The 17,828-nt window shown below is 47.3% G+C and overlaps 8 protein-coding genes across 8 annotated transcripts; 2 read left to right on the top strand and 6 right to left on the bottom strand.

The window, feature by feature from the left end:
* Positions 1 to 1,094: 1,094 nt before the first annotated feature.
* Positions 1,095 to 2,039, top strand: F4822DRAFT_433328 (uncharacterized protein; the record flags this gene model as incomplete). The annotated part of the gene is made up of 1 exon (XM_051461816.1): positions 1,095 to 2,039. The coding sequence occupies one exon, from the start codon at positions 1,095 to 1,097 to the stop codon at positions 2,037 to 2,039; it is 945 nt and encodes a 314-aa protein (XP_051310562.1).
* A 252-nt stretch (positions 2,040 to 2,291) lies between these two features.
* On the bottom strand, positions 2,292 to 4,988 carry F4822DRAFT_373271 (PX-associated-domain-containing protein). The gene is made up of 2 exons (XM_051456293.1): positions 3,796 to 4,988; positions 2,292 to 3,739 (listed from the first exon to the last, which is right to left on the bottom strand). Exons 1-2 carry the CDS (start codon positions 4,644 to 4,646, stop codon positions 2,545 to 2,547), a joined length of 2,046 nt encoding a protein of 681 aa, XP_051310561.1. The 5' UTR covers positions 4,647 to 4,988; the 3' UTR covers positions 2,292 to 2,544.
* Positions 4,989 to 5,282: 294 nt separating this feature from the next.
* Positions 5,283 to 7,093, top strand: F4822DRAFT_416255 (mitochondrial carrier). The gene is made up of 2 exons (XM_051459330.1): positions 5,283 to 6,583; positions 6,645 to 7,093. Exons 1-2 carry the CDS (start codon positions 5,332 to 5,334, stop codon positions 6,764 to 6,766), a joined length of 1,374 nt encoding a protein of 457 aa, XP_051310560.1. The 5' UTR covers positions 5,283 to 5,331; the 3' UTR covers positions 6,767 to 7,093.
* On the bottom strand, positions 6,836 to 8,723 carry F4822DRAFT_416252 (Clavaminate synthase-like protein). Its single transcript, XM_051459329.1, has 4 exons — positions 8,078 to 8,723; positions 7,530 to 8,016; positions 7,161 to 7,466; positions 6,836 to 7,092 (listed from the first exon to the last, which is right to left on the bottom strand). The coding sequence occupies exons 1-4, from the start codon at positions 8,352 to 8,354 to the stop codon at positions 6,930 to 6,932; spliced, it is 1,233 nt and encodes a 410-aa protein (XP_051310559.1). The 5' UTR covers positions 8,355 to 8,723; the 3' UTR covers positions 6,836 to 6,929.
* F4822DRAFT_416249 (uncharacterized protein) lies at positions 8,724 to 10,092 on the bottom strand. The gene is made up of 3 exons (XM_051459328.1): positions 9,459 to 10,092; positions 9,260 to 9,398; positions 8,724 to 9,206 (listed from the first exon to the last, which is right to left on the bottom strand). Exons 1-3 carry the CDS (start codon positions 9,936 to 9,938, stop codon positions 9,091 to 9,093), a joined length of 735 nt encoding a protein of 244 aa, XP_051310558.1. The 5' UTR covers positions 9,939 to 10,092; the 3' UTR covers positions 8,724 to 9,090.
* Positions 10,093 to 11,578, bottom strand: F4822DRAFT_416247 (uncharacterized protein). The gene has a single exon (XM_051459327.1). It carries the CDS (start codon positions 11,236 to 11,238, stop codon positions 10,567 to 10,569), a length of 672 nt encoding a protein of 223 aa, XP_051310557.1. The 5' UTR covers positions 11,239 to 11,578; the 3' UTR covers positions 10,093 to 10,566.
* Positions 11,579 to 12,323: 745 nt separating this feature from the next.
* On the bottom strand, positions 12,324 to 14,217 carry F4822DRAFT_438508 (glycoside hydrolase family 32 protein; the record flags this gene model as incomplete). The annotated part of the gene is made up of 2 exons (XM_051462527.1): positions 12,324 to 12,444; positions 12,494 to 14,217. The coding sequence occupies 2 exons, from the start codon at positions 14,215 to 14,217 to the stop codon at positions 12,324 to 12,326; spliced, it is 1,845 nt and encodes a 614-aa protein (XP_051310556.1).
* Positions 14,218 to 14,913: 696 nt separating this feature from the next.
* Positions 14,914 to 17,409, bottom strand: F4822DRAFT_373261 (endoplasmic reticulum mannosyl-oligosaccharide 1,2-alpha-mannosidase). The gene is made up of 3 exons (XM_051456292.1): positions 15,495 to 17,409; positions 15,165 to 15,406; positions 14,914 to 15,114 (listed from the first exon to the last, which is right to left on the bottom strand). The coding sequence occupies exons 1-3, from the start codon at positions 16,906 to 16,908 to the stop codon at positions 14,995 to 14,997; spliced, it is 1,776 nt and encodes a 591-aa protein (XP_051310555.1). The 5' UTR covers positions 16,909 to 17,409; the 3' UTR covers positions 14,914 to 14,994.
* Positions 17,410 to 17,828: the final 419 nt, after the last annotated feature.

Below are 17,828 nucleotides of genomic sequence, written 5' to 3'. Positions count from 1 at the left end.
ATTCTAAGTAGAAAACACCCGGTACTTAGCCCGCCCTTGACCACATCATAACACGTCATGTCTCCCTATCCTAAGCCTACCTTAGATTTGATGGAAGAAAATTCCCCATCCGAATCTGAAGGAGACCTACCAAAGATATCCCTTGACTGGCCACCAAGCGGAGGAAGCCTTGCTCCTTGGATAGCAATCTTCGTGTGTGTGCCGGCTATCATCGTACTCTTAATATGGGCGGTATTGTATTGTGTGCGTCGTTGGTGGCGTAATCAAGGAAAGAAGCCGATAAAGTAATGGCATAGGCCTCACGCGGAAAGAATATCAGATTATATCCATATAAGCCATCCATTGCTGGATAAGAGGTTCGATCGATCAAGTTAGGAATGTGCGAGGAGGGTAGGCAAGTCTATAAGGCGTTAGCTAATTTACCAAGTTAATTCTCTGAAATAACACAAGTCCTGTAATAAGATGAATAATTACCTATTTACACGCTTATGGAATGAACTCAATGTGAAAGCACCACTTATGTAAAATAATGTGGCCGCATTACAATACGCAGGTGACGTGCATGATATCGAGAAGGCTAAGGACTCTGTTGACTCCATACCAACGCGGTGCGCGAGAATCGACTAGATATAATAAGCATCAATAGGGGATATAAACTACCTGGCGTGTCGGCATGCCGGAGAATCAAGTATGATTAGAACAGCACCTTAGCCTTTCCCTTCGTATGTTGAATTGAATTCCACGTAGCGACTTTAACCCCTAGTGACATCCCTAAATGTTGATCATTCCACCCTACGCTGCTGTTGAACTGAGACACCTTGTAGAATCCTGCGTCAGTTTCGCTCCAATATGTGAAAATCAAGGGATGGTAGGCATGTAGCGAAATCAAACATACCTCATCGTACTAGCATCCCTCTCCATGGATTTCGGATACAAAAACCTCGAGCCTGACCCTGGATTAACGAATCGAGAATCATCCAGCATCACCAAACTTGTAGTCACTCATTTACAACATCTTCTTCGACACCACTCGACCTTTTTACAACACCAACTTCCAACTCTCCTTCAATAATTTCCTAACTAAATTAATCAAAATGCAGCAACGCGCACTTCTCGCTCTTATCTCCCTGCTCGCCGCAGTAGGCACCACGGCACCAATCGGCACCGCACCCAACGCCGCCGCTCTCGCAGCCCCAGCCGGCGACATCGTCGCAGGAGCCGCTAGGGACACAGCCCGCGGTGTACCCACCACCTTCGGTGCTCTCGCCGAGGGCCAGCGCGACGGAGAGAAATCCGCTGAAGAAGCCCAGCGAGCCAACAAAGGCGGTCAGAAAGCCGCAGGCGGCGAACAAGGCGCCGGTCGCAAGGGACAGCACGCCGCAGAAGAGAGCCAGGGCGCCAAAAAGGAGGGCCAGAAGTCTGCAAAGGAAGGCCAACACGCCGAAGCTGAAGGCGAGAAACACGCTGAAGCCGGTGAACACGCCGAAAAAGAAGGACAGCACGCCGCTAAGGAAGGCGAGAAAGCTGAGAAAGAAGGCCAGCACGCTTTCGATGAGGGCCACAAGTTTTCTGAGCACGGACAGGAGGGTGGCAAGTCCGGCAGCTACGGTGCCGACCGCAGCGCTTCCAAGGAAGGCTTTGCCCACAACAACAAGGATGGTGCTAAGAGCGGCAACCACGCCTACGAGGACAAGTCCGATGGATTCTTCGGTGCCGCTGAGGGTTCCAAGGGTGCTAAGCAGGGACAGAAGTCCGCTGCCGAGGGATCTAAGTCCGCCGATGAAGCTTCCCAAGCTGCCAAGGAGGGACACAACTCTGCCGATGAGGCTTCCAAGGCCGCTAAGGAAGGATCCAAGGCTGGTGTCGAAGGCTCCCAGGGCGCTGCTGAAGGTTCCCAAGCTGCTGTTGAGGGTGCCAAGGGTGGTGCTGAAGGATCTAAGGGCGCATCTGAGGTTTTCAAGGCTAAGCAGGACACGAAGAAGGAGCAGCAAGGTCTCGAGGGTCTCTTCGGTGGCCTCACCGGCGGTCTTGGCCACTAGAGGTATGATATCCAACCACTCACATTCCCCTAGACAATATCTAACCTTTAGATCAGAACTCGCATTAAATCTTCGTTTCAGTAGGGGTTGTTAGCTACTTTTAGGTGGCATTCGACGAGAAGGGGCATTAGATTGGTATTTGAATCTGGTTTGAGGTTAATTTTATAAATCATGAAAATCTGCACAGAAGTCTTTTGTTTTCGCATCTGCTCTTGCTTTAGAGGCTCCTGTTTAATGTATTAGTACACGTTAAAATCATTGTTTGGTCAGCATTGTCGTCATCAGCATAATCCATGAATTCAAGGCTCATTGCCCAAATAGCATTACCATACACCCATTTTCCAATTAGTATGCTATGCTGATTTGATTGCGCCTTAACGCCTTGTCTTTTTCTGATGCGTCTATTCGTGACCCTCCATGTATCAAAAAACCTATGCGAATGTGGTCGCTATATAATTCCGTAGCATACATCGGTTTATGTATACTCCTAGCGATCGTATTCCCGTTATGCGCGGGGTACTTTGGTCGAGATGTCTGCTACGAGGGTTTTGAATCTAGGCCCAAGAGCGTCGACCACGACCGAAATGTCGGGAGGCTCAGGCCAGGCCTGCTCCTCGCGTTTAGTAAGAGTGTCGGGATCCCAAGTATCTGAGCTAGCGATAGCTTCCGTCTTTCCAAGAGCCTTCATGCCTTTGACGTCTTTACCTCTTCGTGGTGGGCCCTTCGGCGCACTTGGTGTAACGAGAGTTTCGTCCAACAAGCAGTGCCAGCGTGTAATGTAAACACCTGGTCCACCTATGTTACCACCGGTTTTCTTATTATCGTCGTCGTCAGCTCCGTCGATGACATTTTGCATTCGTGAGATCGACATTTCTTCCAACTTGGAAAGATATGTGGCATGGGCATCGATAGCATCCTTGACACCGCTCTTCTTATCATCGGAAAGATTGTCAAAAAGGTTCTGTAGGTTTCCATCCATCTCCCCAAGATTATATGAACAGTTACCCCCATTCGCCATTGTTGTATTGTTGTTTGAGTCTGTTGTCTGCCTGAAGAACTTGAGACTTTGCTTGGCCCAATTGAGCCATGTCGTGCGAAGGTCTGGACACCCTTGAGCAAAGTCGTGTAAGTAATCCCAGGCTAATTGGCGATTGCGTTTCAATAGCGCAACGTAGTCTTCAACAGAAGGTGGTATGGTTCCACTTTGCGGTTGTCCGCCGTCTCGCTTCTTGGGCTTACTCGTCGCTATCAAGTCAGTCAAGAAACTTTCGACGGAACTTATATGTTTCCGTATGTCAACATTCTTATGAATATCCCGAATCATGGGTTCAAAAACGGACACTCCATCTCGTATAATAGAGGTCGTCAGGTCCGGACTCTGGCGACATAAAACTTCGGTGATTTTTTCCCTATCTCGTATTGCGAGTTGAGCAGAATAATACTCCAAGCATTGCGTATGCTGCGCTTCGGTGAGTGAATCCGCTAAGCTTTTATCCTTCGCTTCTAAAATAGCGACGATAATTGATTTTTCGTCTTTTCTGCTTATTTCGCGTGATGATTCATGTTGGTCTCTCGGCGCTTGTAAGTGCTCGTCGATTGCGGCAAGATGTAATTCGCTTGGCCCTTCTTTACTTCGTTTAATACCATCCACAGCCTTGCGGAAGTCGCCGGTGTCCCATTCTAAGATTAAGGATATGATTCTTGTTGGCAATAAGTTAGACCACTAATTATTCGGCTTGGAAATAAGGGTACTTACCGTTGTAGAAGATTCATCCCATCTGCTGCATTTTGGGTTAATCCAAGCCAATTTGAAAATGCGCCGACACTAACTTTAGCCAGGAATAACCTGACCATCGCATTTATCATCGTCCCAGCATTCCCGACACGTAAAGTCTGAATGACTACTGTATACGGGATCAAACTATGCAAGTTATCAAGTAACTTTAATAAGTAAGGTCCTTCAGCTGATAAAACGAAAAGATGATGAAGGAATGTGGCTATGTAGATTATGGCGAAATTCACGGCAGCTTCGACAGCGGGCGAATGGTCTTCGGGGTTTTTAGTCTTGGTGAATTGCTCGAATAATTCGTCAAGTAGATTTCCATAAACCAAATGTTGAACAACATCATCCCAAGCTCTCGCAAGGTCCTCTGTCCGATGTATGTCGTATTTCCCGCGAAGATCGGGCAACTTGCCGTCAGGTATGCCGCTCAGCAAACCCCTGGTAATACCTTCGTGGATGACCGAAGCAGCCGAGGCGAGTCTCTTCCTGCTCCCCAGTGTTCCTTTGTCATAGCTCTCTGATAGTTCCGCCTCACCAAACCTTCTCATAATATTCCTAAACTTGTCTGTCCAAAATTCGGATGGTAGATCCCTAATACCCGGTATTGGAAGAACTAATCTGGTAAGGAGGAGTTGTAATAACGGCGATAATGATTTTTCCTTTCCGTTACTACCTTGCCCCGGAGCCGAGGCATCGAATGGGTATCCATAATGCTCGATAGCTTCTGGGTCTTTGTAGCTTTCGACTTCAGAATACGTTTCGTGATGTACTAGAATGTCCAGTAAAGCTCCTAGCTGTTCAGATGACAGGGTTGGCGAAGACATGGCGGGGTAATTAGGTAGAAATGATGGATAAGAAACATTTAGAATTAGGGGCTTCTTTAGGTAACTTCATCCATGTAGTAGCTCACTACGAGTTTGATGGATTTTTATAAATTTCATAGACTGTTGCATAGCCTCATAGGAGGCCTGGTGTTGTTCAAGAAATGTAGTGTACGTACTTGTAGACCCAATCTTATGGAATCGCTTCTAAAAAAGTGCATCAGCGTAACTTTGAGGGACCCTTTGTCACCCTTTACACTGCATATTGACGTCATCTCACTCAGAATTCGAACTAAGATACCCTTTTAAGCTGCTGATAACCCCCACTCATATAAATACGGCGCGATACATTCATGAGGATACGAGCAATGCATATAAAATAAATACGGATCTGCTCACTTACACTACTTAATACATGTAAGTTTCGTTATGATTTGGATAAAATACAATAGGGTTAACAACTGACTCGGATGCCTGACGATGTATTTTCTTGAAATTAAACAATTCAATGTTTCATCCGTCACAAGAATACATGTATCGGGTGCATTAGTTCCCGACATCTGTTATCGAGTATATGGTCCGTGCGTTTATCAAGGACGGAACTTTTCTACAACAAATTCCGATGACCAGCCCTCTTAAACTTGTACAAGCCATTCATCAATCAACATCAAAATGACTTGCAAAGACAATGCCGCCAGGCCGCGATGAGTTTAATGGCCTACCTCGGGACGCCTATACTGGTATCCTTCCAGTTGTACCACCCGATACAAATATAGACAATCCATCGCGAAATAATGCCGCAACTGCCGCGTCAGCTGCGGGTGTCCGTGCCTTGAGTGCTCAGGCCATCGCTTTCTACTTCAGGGCGCCTGTTAAAGCCTTCTTCCGAACACGAGTGGACTATCTCGCATACGCTCGTAGTGTACACCAAACCCAGACGGAGTTACTCGCTCGCGCTGCTGCGAATGATCAGACAGCCTCGAGGTTGGGCCTTACATTTAGGCAAGCATGGATGTGGGCACGCGGAACCACCCCGGGATTACTTGCATCCGTCATTCAGCAGCATGGGTGGAGTGTCATACCGCAACAGATCCTGCCACCGTTGATAGCAAATGTTGGAGTCGGTGCTATTTTGTATACCAGTTATTTACATATTCTAGCTCAACTACATGAAGAAACTTCAAGAGCGCCGAAGAGGGTATTCCCTCCGCCTGACCCGATTCATACCTTTACTGCAGGTTTTATAGCCGGAAGTATCCAAAGTGTGGTAGCAGCCCCGCTTGACGCGATCCAGGCCCGATATGATCATCGTGATCTTATGTCTAGCAATGGGGATGGAAAGCCACGAAGCATGTGGAAATTTTCGGCGGAGAAGCTGAGAGAAATAGGGCTGCGGGGTGTCTTTGCGGGATGGGGTCTTTCGTTTCTGAAAGATAGCTTCGGATGTGCCGTTTTCTTCAGCACTTTTGAGTACGTTAAGGCGCAAGGTTACTATCGCTTCATTACCTGGTATTACGGAGGATTGAAACCAGACGCTGTTGATGCACTAGCTCAGAAGAGACCATCTACTCAAAAAGATCTAACCGATAATGCTACGAAAGACGGCACCCGACCGGTTATCATACGGCCACACTACGCGATCGAACCGATGTTTTTACTTCTCGCCGGAATTACAGCGTCGTTCACTCAGCAGCTATTTCTTCATCCCTTGACCCACATTCAAGTCTTACATTGGGATCACCTCGAGGACCTAGACGCTAAAGCAGCGAAAATGAGAAATTCTACGGTCGCAAATCCCGATAAGCCAAGGCGTAGGTGGCGCATGCTTCGTGCTTACTATCACGCCTATCAAGAGACTTGGGGGCAATGTGTCGCGGAGGCCACATCAGAAGGTAGAGGTCTGACAAAATGGTTGTACCGCGGTTTTTGGTGGAACACGAGTAAGTTTCTCTTCCAAGACACTGGTAAAGGCCCCAAATGACTAACGATTACACGCTACAGTTCGGCAAGTACCAAGCACCAGTGCTGGTCTAATTATTTTCGAGCTGGTCCGGCGCAAATATGGAAGCGGAAATGAACCTGTACGAGTTGCAAAAGACGATTACGAAATTCTGCTGGAATAGATTTGAAGTCATGACTTCTTGGCGTTTAAGGTATCAGGTATGAGCGTAGGAATTTCCCACTCGGCGTGAGGCATCCCCCCCCCCCCCCAACATAGCGATGGAGCCCATCTTATATCCCTTTGATTGTCTCGAAATAGACATAGATATAGCGCAAATATCTGTCTTATCTCCCCTTGTTTCCAGCACTGCGAATAAATGGTTCAAGTGGAAATACCTCGCCCTCTAGCGTGACACCTTCGTAAAGTTGCGCCCAGCGATATCCTAATACTTTAGGGGTCGGCCAGGCATTCTCTGGGTCGCGCAGCCATAGACGCAGGAGATGTCGGCTGTATTAATTGGATCGCATTCATTAGTAAACTGACATTTTAGACTTGTGCTAAAGGAATAGACTTACCGTTTCTCAGGTGTGTCAGTAAAGCCATCCCTTGCGTGGAAGATAGCGAGGTTATTGATATACTGCATATCTCCTTTTTGGAAGTCGGTATTCACACAGAATTTTTCCCCTAGAAAATGGATGGTATCGAGAGCCTCGGCCTGAGCTTCAGTGATAGGTGGAATGTTGGGACTCCGCGGAAGAGCCCCGAAGCCAACGAAGTATCGCCTGCCGTATTGTAGGGACACCCTCTCAGGGGTGGACTCTGTTGCTGGGAAATGGAATAGAAGCGGCCTTTCGGTGTATTGCTTTTCAGCTTTCTCGAACCTAGAGGAATTAATCCATCAGTCGAACTACTACGTATATTTATAAATCTTGGGGGTTACTCACACTTCCATATCCCATGGCTGAGAAAGGGTATGGACAAGATCCGGTCGTGTGGCAGCAATTTCATTGTATACCCGCCATGTACTAGCCAATTTACTAGCACCTCCTGCCGCCGACGTCTCAAGCGCAAACAACGACACAATATCGCCGGAATCTGTATGGAAGACCTGCTTATCAGTAGTGTACGCAGGGCTACCGATAGAGCCGTTATTCTGCGACCAGGTGAGGTCCTTGATATGGCTAAGAACCACATCGGCTGGCTGACCGTTGAACTTATGGTCTTGCCGACCGCGCTGCCCGGCGATGTGCGCGGAGATTCCTGCGTATATGATAACGTTCTCCTCACGGGAGTGATCGTCGACACGAAGGCCCCGAATTACGAAGAATCCATGCCCGTTGTGTAATTCTGACGACAGCCGGCGCAACTCTCCGTGAAGATTAGGGAGTGGGAATGTCTCAGCAGTAATGTGGCCTAGGGACAAACCCAAGCCTATACAGTGTCAATTTAATCAACGACTGATGATTGCAAATTGGAACATTCAATGACCTACCTTTGAAATGGCTTACGGCTTGGTCTATCTCATTCAACTGCTCTTCATTAAGGACATAGGTCCAATCATATGTATCTGCTACATTCGCGCCTTCCCACACTAGATCTCCATTCAATTGCGCCGGGAAACCTTCCGGGAGCGTGGTCGGAAGATTCCCCTCTTTAAGTCGCCGTGCCGCTCGCGCCTGCCATTTTTCGTAGTCCGGAGCGTAAGATATGTCGGGCTGCCCCGGGGGAGCGACTGCCTTCGGCGTGACGTAAGTTACCGTGGTTGTCATCGTTTTCTCAAATTCAGAAGATTATTTCATTATTCTAAATGACTTCTTCCTTATTCTTGAATTGTACATCCTCATAAAGTTAAAGTCTATATCGAAGTTGGAGAGATGAGCAATACTTCGGTGAAATTGCGTCATCTGTTGCCATTGAATGTGACCTACTACAGCGCCTAAAGTGCTATCTACAGAGAACAGCTTCTTAGCGCATGAAGGGACACTGAACGTTCAGGTGCCTTTCGCACTCCATTCCTGCTGCGAGCCCTGTAAGACGGCTCTCATTGCCCGCTTTAGACCCCTAATAAATACCTACTTAGGTACCCTAGGTACCTATAACTTAGCGGGCGCGAAATGCACAACAGGTAAAGCAACAATAGGTGAAATAAAAGATAGCATACTTGTTACTGTCTAAGACATGCGTTAGAAATAGTGATACCAGCCAGACCTACCCAGTAAATAACACCGAAGCTACCTGACGAACCCCCACAAGCATTATTTAAGGGAATGCCCTCCCACTGTTTCGTAACCTAGTAAATTTATTCCCACAATCACCAATAATATCTATATCCCTTTTGGCCATCTACTGTGTACCCCAACCACAACGTTTCAACCTTTATTTCGAGGCCCAGTGAGGGCAATAACCTGAAGTCATTTACTCATTAAATCCTGGAGGCGTAAGAATGAGTGGTAGCGGGAACAACGAAGTTTATCGGGGACCTCGAGTCGAATCGGACTCTATGGATTATATTAGCGACGCCACGTCTTGTCGAGGCCGACGTTCACGTTTTATGTCCACTTTGAACTTTGCTGCTTCTTTATAAATTCCAAAGAACGGATGGGTAGCGAAGCCGACAGCGCCTAAATTCGTTAGAACTGTGGTCATGCAAATCGTCGGACTAGCTGTAACTTACCAGCGCCCAGCTTGAATATTACACTGCCGAAACCCTTCGCCATGCCCTTGAAGAATCCCTTTACGCCCTCTTTCTTGGCTCCCTTATAAGGTAGAACAACCCAATCGGTTAAGCCATCAAGAATACCCCACCAGAGGACCTATCATGAGTCAATGTTAGATCTCACAGGTAACTGGAAACATCACAGAAATCCGCTTACCTGAAAACTTGCAGCGCATGCAGATGGGAAGCCAGTAATCTTAGGCCACTTTCGGACGGTATCATCGTGGTACAAGCTCGGGATATAATGAAAGGTCTTCGCAACGCCATGTCCAAAAACCAAAGGGATTTTGAAGGCAGCAGCTAATATCAACCCCATTCCTCTAAGAATATCATACCATCCCATCCAAAACGGGTGGCATCCTTCGTACTCTTCATAGTCGTCGTTGTCGCGTGCGCCACCGGCCTCAAGGACCCGTTCCCAGTATGGTGGGGGTTCGTATGGTTTCGCGGTTTCTAGTGCTGTGGGTGCCGGTGCGACGGCTGGAGCTAATGGCGCCGGTTCATTCGAATTTTCATTTGGGGGACTCTTCGGAAATTCCTCTACGCCAGCCATAAATTTTACACCAAAATCCCGTCTACCAGTCATGGAGATGCGAGAAGTCGTTGCTGAGAGCGGCCGATCTGCCACAGCTGCCATATTGACAGATTATGCGGCAACGATTATACGATGAGAATTTAAACTTGTTGTATTTCCGAATTTAAGCAATTGTGTAGCTTTCAATGCAAGATCAACACGCTAGAATCCAGGAACAGGAATGATTCAGCAAGAAACCAAAAGAGAATATATATAAAGCTGAATAAGAGAATTAAATCTGATGTCAAGCACGCGTCCTGGCCCTCGATGCAACGAAGCCGCTTGTTGATCGCTCAAGGCAGCGAGATTATCGCGGGGATGATTGGCCCCAACCTCCAGCGCTCTCAACCGATCGGAAGACCATCCAATCAGCCAAGTCGACGTTTGATTGGCGTGTTTAGCATTGAAACCTGGACCGTGGCGCAGGATTCCCGCCGTTCCATCGCCTAAAATCAAGCCCCCATGGAAATTCTACTCTTAACATACAAATTAACGACAATAGTCCCTTTTCTGAACCGAAAACTTGAGGCTATGCAGCTTATAAACTTTCGCGATCCTAATAAGCATCATATCAATGGGATGGTAGGATGCGATGGCTAAGGTATCAGAATTCCTGCTGCCTATTTCTTCCGTAATTACCTAGGTAGGTACGCAATTATGGGGTGCCTTGCATCTCCCTATTCCGTCGCATTCAAGCGATTCGCTTGTAGTGCTTAGTTTCAGCACCCAACGCCAGCGAAGAAAGCGCCTTGTAATATCCATCATAACCCTCCGCTTCAGTGATCGATGCGCCTTTTTCTTCGTTCTCTAAACCACCGATTATGAAATACTGCTCAATGTTCTCTCCCCCATCCTTCTCGATTTTCCATCCACCACGATGACGATACGGTGTTGTAAGCGTATCCAAGGTACCCTTAACCTTACTCAGCGCCTCCCCAAATTGGTCTTTATTTTCGCGTGCTACCGCCCACCTCATCACACTGAGGACTGGCGCCTTTACTGCGGATACCAATCCTTCACCATCCTCAGCGGCAGGGAATAAATAACTCCCATCGAGATGGCCCGGCTTCATCTTTGTCACGTCAATATGCGGCACCAATTCAATGTTGAGCTTCTGGTTTGCGGGACTGGCGACGCATTCATGGTGCTGCTCAACTGAGTCCCAGTGGGCAGTGATGAGTGCAACACCCGGGTCCTCGATTTGCTGGAATAGGGCAGCGCCACGGTCTTTCGTCAGCCATGGTGCGTGAGTAGCGCACCATTCGCCCTGTAGAGTAATTCCGGATATGCCCAGGTCGAGAAGCACTTTGGGTATTTCGCCAGGCTTAGTAGAAGGTAAGATGCTTGCTTCTGTGACTGGCATTGCTGATTACAGCAAGTAATTGTATTAAATGTAAGATGTAGTTCAACTTTTAATATTCGAGGCTTGTTTGGTTGAGAATTCGTCGGCCTATGGCAGTACTCACTCCACGAAAGCAGGACATGTTTAAATACCTAATCTGCCAAGTCAACTCCATAGCCTAGGTACCTATGTCACATCAACACGAATTTGTGAGTTAAGAATCCACTGTTGGAAAATAACTCGATTATCCCGTTCTAGCCCTTATACTTTAGCATTCGGGTTATAATAGGGGCAATCGTCGTGATCACATCTTGTTTTGCAACTTCTGATGACAAATTTATTGTAGCAACAACGATATTTCCGGTGTTTGCTATCTCCCATTAGGGCTTTTTCCAAGGTGGGTAGTAGCTAACTCCGGTATGCGGCTTTAAGCGTCGGAATTCAGAATGGGAGTAGGATTCGGGTTGTTATAACATCCGTTAGGTCCTTCCTATTCCTCCGACTCTATTGAGTCAATTTTTAATACAGCATTATGACCCTATCTCAATGGCTAGGGTCTGAACGTATTGGAATCCTAGTCTGGCAGGTACCAGCAGCCTACAGCTCAAGTGCTAGAGAAACCTGGGACTGCTAGACTAGTGTTTGAATATAGGTAGGCCTCTCGATGCCCTGTATTTTCTCCTATGGCACCTGCCGTTCACCTATGTAGTTTGTATTTGAAATCATAAAACTTTGACTGGGAACCTGTTAATATATTCATGTTTCCTTTCAGGCCTAGAGACGCATAACACAGTTTTATAGGTATTCTACATACTACATTTTATAATACACGATTATGGATGTCGCTGCTATGCATACCTAGGTAGGTATTTGATATTGTGAACTATCGTTCAGCGGGCTCGCTTACTAGTCCAGCAACTTAATAGCGCCCGTGCCTAGGGGATTATGCTAGCAGTCATATAGAGCAGGGTAGGCAGCTGAATAGCTCTAAACCACAGTGATATAGTGCAATATTTTAACGGAGGTATCACTATTACGTTTATGGTTTAGCATATATACAGCGCTAATTCAGCAGCACCCTCTGATAATTTCCAGTATAAGACAATTCATTCCTTTCGATCCGGCCAAGCATCGTATAATCCCTCATAAACAGTCACATTCCCGAATGTTATCTCACCATTGCCATCATGGAAAAACCGAATATCTTTCGAAGCGGCGTACCAAGATCTAATAAGTTAGTAACTGACGAACTAAGAGAGCATTAAAGACAACTTACCGAGCCCATGTGCTCAGAACGAATCTTCCATTTGCATGTACCTCGACAATAGAATTATCGACAACAATAGTCAAATCAAGGCTCTCTATTTGCTGTTTTCCGTCCTCCACAACGTCAAATAAACGTAACTTTCCCACCTCGTTTCGAGAGTCAATACCATTTGTCGTTTTGGCCGCAGCGCTGGAATTACTTCGATCGACAATTATTGACTCGTTAGAAAATTGATAATAGATGGTCGTACTCTCGTACTCGGACGACAGGATCTGGAAGCCAGCTCGCAAATCGCTGCCACGACTTGAATCCGGGAAAGAAAGCGATGCGGTGATCACATGGAATTTGCTTTCTGGCGAACGTTGGAAAGACACAGAACCCGGTGAACTCGACGTCTGGCCAGGTTCTATGTAGGAGCTGCTATTTGTTAATGCTGATAGCGCTTCACGAGTGATTTCTTGTTTTAGGGTCGCTAATTCAACGACACCCGAGTTGTTACTAGCAATTCTCCAAGATCCAGTCTCACGAACCAAATCATTATCGACGACATTGCGAATCTTCCCAACACTTAATTCGCGTGGAAGTAAAAGTGCACCAGTCCAATTTTGCTGCGCAGTCGGGAAATTCAAGGTACCATAGAAATCTCCGGTTAGCCATACATAACTGATGAAGCGATCGGGAGCGCCAATCTTCTCCGAGGCCTTAGCGGTAGCGGGTAGCAGTTTGCCAGCAGCAGCATAGGCGGAAGTCCCCCAATCGAGCTTCCCCGCCATGCTAGGCGTAAACTGGACTTTACCATCCTCGCAGGTGATATTTCCAGCAGCCCAAAGCATCTCACGGAAATCTGAGACTTGCGGCACAATAGGATCCAACGACCATTCCGCGCCTAATGTCGTGAAAACTTCACCTTTGGCATTGTATCCCTGTTCATCGAGACTGAAAATATTGGAAGTCTCGAAATTGAAACCCCATCTACCGGCCCAGCCACCATTACCCCACGTCGAGTTAGCTGGCTCATGCCACCATTGACCTAATTCTTCCCAGTACTGGAATTCTGGATCATGTTGCCTATACAGGAACTGGCTTGGCCCATCCTCGTGAACACCACCGGAGATGACGACGTACCAAGTACCTGGTGCGCTTCCAAGGTAGCTGTCTAGCTGACTATTTTGGAACACGTAAGGGTCGCGGAAGCCTGTCACATTGACTGCGAAAGGCGGTGATGGGATAACCGGCCCCTGTTTGAGTTTGGTGAAGTTCCGACCGCCGTCACTTGAGACTGCGAGAGATTGTGTTTCGCTGCCCCTGGTATACGCAATAGTCCATTGAATCGGTAGGTACGAAACCGACGTATAGAGGAGAGTAGGTTTGCTGTCGATACCACTTGGAATTACTGATCCGTCAAAAACTGCGATTGGGTCATTCTTCCCTCCCGCGACAATGAACGGCTGTCCATCCGGGTTGATGTCGTGATACGTAGCAAGATCGTCCGTCGTAGCTCCAGAAGCACCCTGATGCAGCCAACCGACATGAAAGAGGCCCGTTTCGGGATCCGTATAGTGCATACAGGGGTCGCCTATTTGTCCAAACGGCGGAAGGACGTGCGCTTTGGGTCGCCATGTGTCGAAGAGGCTCGAATTCGCAAGGGTTGACAAATTTGGCGGTGCCGAGTTGTAATCAATCTCTTGTCTGACCACAAGGGTCCCGGCTAAAGCAGCTGGATTGAGCTTCATGGCTTCATGAACTGATGCACAGTTATCCGGCTGGAAGACAAGTCCTGAGTCTTGACATGCCATCGGGCACATCGTACCGTAAACATCTACTTATAAGCTAATCCATCGAATATTCGGTATGATGTTCCGTAGCTTCGGTCCACATTTGGACTCTTGGAATTGGAGGTCGTGTGGGGAGTGCGGAGAAATACAGCAGGGGAGAAGCTGGGGATGAATAGAAGGGTACGTAGGCGCTAGCTACAATAGCTATAGCATCGGCCCTATTCGACAATCCCCAATGACCTCGGCGTTGGAAAATCCTGCTTGTATATGGGATATTAGAGAAGATATCGGATATTTCCGTCTGGGCTCAAGACTAAGGAACCTACGACATGGAAATCGACGTCCACATCCCAGAAACACAATTTTTATTTGCGATTTAGTCTATCGGGGTATCAAGGACAGCCATCCTAAGTCAAATGCTATAACCAACCGAAACCGGCCTTTCCTATCAGTTACCAATCCATTCCCAAGCCACCCCGGCTTGTGCTGCATAGGTAACGCGGCGTACGACTCAGTATCCCGTGCAATTTTTAATTTTAATTTAAGCACAATAACCGAGCTGTGTCAACCATAGCCCTCCACTTGCTAATGCCTTTGAAGAACTGGTGCTGCTAGGTAGTGTGGCGTGCCGCGTTCCTTTACGAAGGGTCATCGAATTTCTAAACGGACCTATCGCGGTCACTTACTATTCCCCCCATTCATTTTACGCCCCACTCATAATGATGTATGCTGCAATCATTTAGATCTCAATAAAGGATGCGCCTCGGTATTGAAGACATAGTCATCAAGGTTTATAACATCCGGCGGCGAGAAGAGCAAGTAGAAATACTTCAAAGTCTCGGCCAACCAAAAACTCTGCAGAAACGTCAGCATCGCGAAGTGAGTCTTTACCCGTTTACACTTACCTCCATGTAGTCCTCATGCGGGAGGACCTTGGCAGCTCTAGTCACGTCTTGGACAGCGGCATGTGTGCCCATCTCAGTCTTCGTCCCATTTACGACAGCTGTGAACATGTCCCATCCTAAGTCCTGCCAGACGGGATGACCAGTGACGCGGTACATGATTAGGACACTCTCGATAGCCTCCGGTCGAAGGATGTAGCGAGGGTCCTTGGCACTGGTAAAACCAAGTGGAAGGTGAGCTTTCCCTGGATCGAAGTTAGCAACGTATAAACGAGATGATATCGCAAAGTGGAGATGAAGGTTGTCGGGTAAACGGGATGAGGCTCAACTTACATTCTGGTCGCTTCTTTTTTGCTTGATTGTATCGCGTCTCATCCCACTTGCAGTCATCATATGATTTGCAAGGTACCATGTTTACTCGTTCGGGCATCATCCCGGTCGGGAATGAGCGATACCCATAAACACATCCAGATGTTAACTTCCCGCCGATGGTGATATAATCCGGGTTGTTAAACAGCTTTCCGCTCAGGGCGTATACGCCACCGAGGTAGCAGGCGAGATGTTCGGTTTCTTCGTCCGAAATGATCTCGCCTGAAGTCATCACATTGGCGCTACTCGCGATGAGTATCGGCTCGTTGTTAGGTATCATGGGTCTAAATATGAGTGTACCCTGGGCAGCTTCTAGAAACCCCTTGGACATTGTCTCATATTTCGGCTCCGTGCCCCCGAGAAGCGCGTGTTCCTTGGGGAGATACTCGTACAAGCTGTCGGCGCATCCACCAAGCGTGTACCAACTTCCTGATGTAACATCCTGGTTACTCATTGACACAAACGTTGGCCAAAGACCTGGAAGTAATGTCTTATTCTGGCCTTCATAAAAGACGTCCATAACCCTTGCGACCGCGTCATAGTACTTAGGGTTACCGGTAATCTGAGAAAGTCGAGTCATTTCAAGGGACAAGGTCCCCGGAGACGCTGACACGACAGAGCCTTCAACGACGAGACCTTTCCCTGTTTTTGCGGCTTGAAAATCGATGAAATCCACTGGCATTCGATTCTCCGTGTTGAAAGCCCCATAGAGTAGCTCGCCAAGCTCAATGGCTTTCATGCGCAAGACTTCTCGCTTGCTAAGATCGTAAGCGGCGAGCAGGCCTCCTAGATACCGGATGTTCGTTTCGAAAGTGTTGACTCTGCCAGAAGTAGAATGCCCGAAATCTATCTTGGCGACAGCATCCACGGCCTCATCGAATTCCTCCCTAAGTCCCAATATCCACAGGCTGTCAAGTGAATCGACCAGAGTAGCCGCCCATCCGCTAAATTGATCGCGATAGCCTCCGGAAATTGGCATTAGCGCATCTTTCATCCACGCGTACTTTCTGTACGCCTTCCAATCATCGACAAAGATTTTCTTAACCTCGTGCCGCCGCGTATCTTCAATCTGCTTCTCTGAAGACGTCTTAGATCGGAATTTAGCCTGGACAGATGGCATCCTGCGCCCATTCCCTTTTGGCAAACCAATCATTTCCTCCCTCTTCTGAGGGTACCGAAACGGTACATTGCTCCAGTCGAAGCTGCTTTTTCTCAGTATGGAAGCAGCAGAGGAAACTCCATGATTCATGTGTCGCTCAAGCCTGGAGAATTCTGAGCCCCATAAGCCATTGAGAGAAGCCGATAACATCCACCATATTACAAGGGCACCGGTTATGAGAACTAGAGTTCGCCTATGCTTACGAGCTTGGCGTTGCATGGTAAATTCGCAGATTTTTACTTACGCAGCGGTCGCAGGCGAACTCAAGGGTAAATAAAAATCCAAGGAAAAATGTAAATATTGGAAAAACATCAGTAAATTGTTTCTACGAATTCAGACGCGACCACCTATGTTACTGAAAATAGCGACGAACACATAACCAACAGCATTAATCACGAGCCCCAGGTGGATAAACGGGTCGGGAAAAGGCAACTACCAAGCAATGAACATTTGCCAAGCAACAGTTGGCTTCTTTCTAGACACTCGGATCGTCTGATAGTCATCTCGAAATCCTTTCGCGTAGCAGAACTGACAGCGATTGCAACAAATCAAATCAAATAATCACATTCAAAAGTGATTAACAATCCCTTAGGGCTTCGTTTGATAGTCATCTACCAAAAAAGTGGTTTGAATTAGCCACCTTGGCCCCTGGAACGCCCCTGAATTTTTCTCCACAGCGCAGGTCTCAGTGTGGTTCACTATGTCATATCTCGTAAGACCTAGAAGATCACCGGGCGATCGGCCATATTTCAGGGGCTAAACGCTGTATTCCAGAACAGATTACAATTCTCGTATGTCTGAATAGCTTCAAAACGTTCAACAATCTTCCAATGAATAAAATTCACGATTATGGATTGCCAGTTACCTAAGGGAGAATTTCTCGAGATTTCGGTTGTCGGGTCGAATTGGTCAAATGAAACCCCCCATTCGGTTTGTTCGAGTCATTGCTATTGCTTGTTGAATAAGTGGTGGCGTAGGATTCTTGCGCTTCCAGAAGTGGCATTCACAGTCGTGAGCAAATCAATAATACGGCTATAAATGAATGTTAAGTTAAGCTCTTGTCAATCCATAGCATGGAAACTGATTGCCCATATTTGTCGCTGCTGCATCAGGGATTTAAGTGCTGATAGGAGCCGCCT

This window comes from Hypoxylon trugodes (genome assembly GCF_022578975.1).
Source record: "Hypoxylon trugodes strain CBS 135444 unplaced genomic scaffold F4822scaffold_9, whole genome shotgun sequence".
Taxonomy (NCBI): Eukaryota; Fungi; Ascomycota; class Sordariomycetes; order Xylariales; family Hypoxylaceae; genus Hypoxylon; species Hypoxylon trugodes.
Note: the sequence above shows the minus strand (reverse complement) of the source record. Positions and strands in the feature narration are given on the sequence as shown.

Excerpts from the sequence above, each read along its gene's own strand:
- F4822DRAFT_373271 (XM_051456293.1), bottom strand. The coding sequence starts at position 4,646 with ATGTCTTCGCCAACCCTGTCATCTGAACAGCTAGGAGCTTTACTGGAC. Across the intron at positions 3,740-3,795 it reads GGGATGAATCTTCTACAACG|AATCATATCCTTAATCTTAG; the intron begins GTAAGTACCCTT and ends ATTGCCAACAAG.
- F4822DRAFT_416255 (XM_051459330.1), top strand. The coding sequence starts at position 5,332 with ATGCCGCCAGGCCGCGATGAGTTTAATGGCCTACCTCGGGACGCCTAT. Across the intron at positions 6,584-6,644 it reads CGGTTTTTGGTGGAACACGA|TTCGGCAAGTACCAAGCACC; the intron begins GTAAGTTTCTCT and ends TACACGCTACAG.
- F4822DRAFT_416252 (XM_051459329.1), bottom strand. The coding sequence starts at position 8,354 with ATGACAACCACGGTAACTTACGTCACGCCGAAGGCAGTCGCTCCCCCG. Across the intron at positions 7,467-7,529 it reads CAGCCATGGGATATGGAAGT|GTTCGAGAAAGCTGAAAAGC; the intron begins GTGAGTAACCCC and ends TAATTCCTCTAG. Across the intron at positions 7,093-7,160 it reads ACTGACACACCTGAGAAACG|CCGACATCTCCTGCGTCTAT; the intron begins GTAAGTCTATTC and ends CAATTAATACAG.
- F4822DRAFT_416249 (XM_051459328.1), bottom strand. The coding sequence starts at position 9,938 with ATGGCAGCTGTGGCAGATCGGCCGCTCTCAGCAACGACTTCTCGCATC. Across the intron at positions 9,399-9,458 it reads CATGCGCTGCAAGTTTTCAG|GTCCTCTGGTGGGGTATTCT; the intron begins GTAAGCGGATTT and ends GACTCATGATAG. Across the intron at positions 9,207-9,259 it reads AATATTCAAGCTGGGCGCTG|GCGCTGTCGGCTTCGCTACC; the intron begins GTAAGTTACAGC and ends TAACGAATTTAG.
- F4822DRAFT_416247 (XM_051459327.1), bottom strand. The coding sequence starts at position 11,238 with ATGCCAGTCACAGAAGCAAGCATCTTACCTTCTACTAAGCCTGGCGAA.
- F4822DRAFT_373261 (XM_051456292.1), bottom strand. The coding sequence starts at position 16,908 with ATGCAACGCCAAGCTCGTAAGCATAGGCGAACTCTAGTTCTCATAACC. Across the intron at positions 15,407-15,494 it reads AAAAAAGAAGCGACCAGAAT|GGAAAGCTCACCTTCCACTT; the intron begins GTAAGTTGAGCC and ends ACTTCGATCCAG. Across the intron at positions 15,115-15,164 it reads CGCATGAGGACTACATGGAG|AGTTTTTGGTTGGCCGAGAC; the intron begins GTAAGTGTAAAC and ends ACGTTTCTGCAG.